Source organism: Fopius arisanus, unplaced genomic scaffold, assembly GCF_000806365.1.
Source record: "Fopius arisanus strain USDA-PBARC FA_bdor unplaced genomic scaffold, ASM80636v1 scaffold00056, whole genome shotgun sequence".
Lineage (NCBI taxonomy): Eukaryota > Metazoa > Arthropoda > Insecta > Hymenoptera > Braconidae > Fopius > Fopius arisanus.
In genome coordinates this window covers 860,652-864,294 of record NW_011887795.1, presented here as the reverse complement: position 1 = coordinate 864,294, position 3,643 = coordinate 860,652, and the positions used below count along the sequence as shown (strand labels likewise).

The 3,643-nt window shown below is 33.5% G+C and overlaps 2 protein-coding genes across 2 annotated transcripts in view; one reads left to right on the top strand and one right to left on the bottom strand.

The window, feature by feature from the left end:
- Nucleotides 1-648: 648 nt before the first annotated feature.
- Trs33 (trafficking protein particle complex subunit Trs33) lies at nucleotides 649-2,147 on the top strand. The gene is made up of 2 exons (XM_011307910.1): nucleotides 649-786; nucleotides 1,421-2,147. Exons 1-2 carry the CDS (start codon nucleotides 661-663, stop codon nucleotides 1,820-1,822), a joined length of 528 nt encoding a protein of 175 aa, XP_011306212.1. The 5' UTR covers nucleotides 649-660; the 3' UTR covers nucleotides 1,823-2,147.
- Nucleotides 1,967-3,643, bottom strand: part of Cbs (Cystathionine beta-synthase) — a gene marked incomplete in the record, with an annotated part of 8,527 nt that continues 6,850 nt past the window's right edge. The window contains 2 exon segments of the mRNA XM_011307911.1: nucleotides 1,967-2,954; nucleotides 3,392-3,643. Coding sequence (XP_011306213.1) covers nucleotides 2,499-2,954; nucleotides 3,392-3,643 — 708 coding nt within the window.

Sequence of the window (3,643 nt, the reverse complement as noted above, 5' to 3'; positions counted from 1 at the left end):
TCATCAAAGTTCATATACCACTTTGCTAATCTGGTCTTGCCAGCTCTGTTTTGAATCAAAATGAATCGAATCTGCAAATCAAATCGAATAAAAATCACCATTACTCCTAAAATAAACAATCATTCTAAACAAATCCTCTAAAAGGTCATTGAAAATGAATAGAAGGTTGCATCCGATTATTAATTAACTCATAGAAAGTCAATAAACGGATGGGTGATAATAAGGACTGTCAAAACCTTATCATCTGCTCCAAAAAGTGCTTCACTTAGTTTTTCGACTTGAATCTCAAGGTCATACGAGGAACTAGCAAACAATACGATTTGGTAAGCATTGGGATATATTTACCATTGTTTAATTGTTTGAATGACGATCAGCAAATGCAAAAGTATTAATTTTTCTGTCTACAAGATGAGAGACGTCCGCCCTCCAAATCCACGACTCTTGACAGTCTTGAGCTGATAATATCAATCATCTGCGCATGCGCATTGGCCTGTCAGTCAGAAATCACTAGGAAATTCCCCAGAATTGGTCAACGTCCAAAAATGGGTGATAAAACGTGTTAAACTCCTGATAAACATTTAGCAGTGATTGTTTGAGTTATTCAGGGGTTTTACAATAGATATAAAACTGGACAAAACGAAGAATCCATTGAAATTAATCATGAAGCCGCAATTAGCAGAATCTAAACCAAATCCCGTGGGCTCAGGGGAAGCTGATGAATGTTTGTTCGAATATTTACATGCTGAAATTGTCAATTATGTTATGACTACCACGACAAGTAATAAAGTAAGTTATTTCATGGCTGATCATTTATAGGTAATTGCAATTCATCTTTTCTGCAGTGAATTAATAATAATAATAATAATTCCATGATGTAAAATTCATATTTTTGGTGAAGATGCATGCATAAAGATATTTTATAGAAATTCTATAGGATATTTGCTGACTTCCTATTAGTTTTTCTTCAGAATTTAATGAGAGATAAAAATTGTCTCCAGCTTGTTTCAGTCCATATCACCATGCGAATGCTGATGTTCATATAAGAAAAAACAATACAAAATAAAATTTTAACAATGAAGAATTCATATGTAAGCAAGTTTTCTAATAATTCTTTGTAGTTGTCCTGAGTCTTATAATTCAGCATACGGTTAACATTACTTGGAATTCTATCTTTCTTTCGAAAAACTAATCGAACTTTTAAGAAAATTTCAATAAAAAAAGATAAATTTATAGAATTCTTAAAGCTCGTAATGAAACCTAAGCGCCCTTCGAAGAAAAGAAGAGGTATTTGTTATTGAATTTTTCATCCGCAGCGCTATGATTGTGATCTCATCTATGAAAAAAATATATCGCTAAAATGTGTAATTCATAGAATCCAATTGATGATACTTTCAACAAATGATTATTCACAAATCTACAGGAAGGTGAGGAAGAATTATCTAAACTGGAATGGATGGGTTTCGGCGTTGGATATCGAGTGATCGAACGATTGACTCGAGAATGGTCTCGATTCAAGGATGAATTGGATATGATCAAATTCATCTGCACCGATTTTTGGTCGAGTCTTTACCAAAAACAGATCGATAATTTGAAGACCAATCATCATGGGACCTACATGCTTCAGGATAATGCCTTTCGTTTATTAGTGCACATTGGAGCTAAAGACAGTAAACAGTATTTACGGGAGTGTCCAAAGCTTTTGGCTTTTACCTGTGGCCTTTTGAGAGGAAGTCTTGCTAATCTTGGAATTGTTAGTATTGTCAAAGCAGAAATCTCTTCCTTACCTAGTTGTAAATTTCATATTGAGGTACAAAGGGTTTAATTTAATACTAGCATTGCAAGGGTATCATAACACTAAAGCAAAATTTATAGATTCCAATTCAGAATCAATTTTTTATTACAAGATGTGCATTCTTTTCAAATTTTTAATTAAAATTTTTTTTTTCTCATTTTCATAGAACTTTCATTTTGATTGAATTGATTCATTTCGTTTTACTATTTTATTACTCAATACAAACAATTGGGGATTACTTCAAGATTATAGATGAGTAAACACACACTGTAAATTATTTAGAGCAGCAATTTGATATATTATGACAAAATGGTGTAAATTTAAGGACAATAATATGTTTTCCTTTAATTGAAAATCTCCCTCCACTCTATAAACATTCAAAATTAATTTCATTAGAAAATAACAATGCATTATAAAAAATGGCGTGAAATGCTTTACAAAATTCAGAATCTCTGATTTGAATTAGCATGAAAAACATTTCAACAGATATAAAAAAATGTATCTATATCAAAGGTAAAAAGAGCCAAATCCAACATTCTCGTACAGGTCTTATTTCCATAATCTGAGGAATTTAAAACTATATCGTTTGGAGCTTTTATGATTGATGAAAAAGGTCCCTAGATTTTCGTTATTCTTGATATATTACCAATAGAAAACTGGATGATGCTCTTTTAGAAAATTTGCGAAGAAAATCATCAATAGCAGTTTAGATGGTTCCATTACTTCCATTACTCTGAGATTCGTTGTGTTTAGAAATATATTCTAACAGCATTTTCTGAGTGATGATTCCAACTAGCTTAGAATTTTGACTCTCGTCAATGATTGGGACGAAGGGTTCTCTTTCAAGAACACGAGATGCTCTGCCAAGAGTTGCATTTATATTGAGTTTCGTGAAGAAATAGGTAATGAGCTCTTTCGCGGGATCGGTTTTCTTAGCAGAACCACTGATCAGCCCAGTCATTAGAGTATTTGAAGTGAGGAAGCCTTTTATTTGGCCATCATTATTGGTTATTGGAATGAAATCGGTTCCCTGCGCCTTTAGAAGGTGGAGGGCCTCCTGACAAGTTGTGTCTTCTTGCAAAGGTGAGGGGTTGACGATGGGCATGGAGGACACTGGCTGATTCCACCACCATTTATTGCCTTCCACTGGTGCTGGAGGTTCCTAGAACATCCATTCAAGGAAAAATGTTATTTATCTTGTAAAAAAGCGATAATTCATGAGTAGAAGAGTTTAGAGCTTTGAAATGATAAACAATATGACGAAAAAGTTTTTTGAGTAACTATAATTGTATAATAATAATAATCCCTTGAAAATTATATCGAATGCTACGGTAATTAGTACTAAGCGTGAATTTTGAATCCTGATTTAACGGCCAAAAATGGAAAAACCTTAAATAACTCTAGCAATACAATTGGTTTCATTTCAAAGGCCAAGAAATGTTCTTGAAAATAGTATACAAGTATCTCTATTCATCTACTTCGGAAATGTAGAAAAATTAAAATAATGTCGAAATTTAGGTAAAAAATGAAAATGAAGATTTTACGTTCAAAACGCCATAACTTCATGAAAAATTAGGAATAATTTACGGATTTTTTTACCATGAATCCTCTTCCCTCCATCCAATGATCAGAAACGAACTTGGTCATGTAATTTCGGATGCCATCGGGTAGAATAACGACAACCCGCTTGTCAGCTGGTAAATCTTTTGCAAATTTGAGAGCTGAAATACAATTAGCACCGCTGCTACCACCGCACAGAAGACCCTCTTCTTTAATTAGCTGACGTGACATGTTGAATGCTTCGTGGTCATTACTCTTCAGCCAGTGGTCGACAACTGTGTGGTCCAAGAC

Bases quoted from the DNA above. Each gene is read 5' to 3' on its own strand.
- Trs33 (XM_011307910.1), top strand. From the start codon at position 661: ATGAAGCCGCAATTAGCAGAATCTAAACCAAATCCCGTGGGCTCAGGG. The intron at 787-1,420 runs GTAAGTTATTTC...ACAAATCTACAG, and splicing joins CTACCACGACAAGTAATAAA to GAAGGTGAGGAAGAATTATC.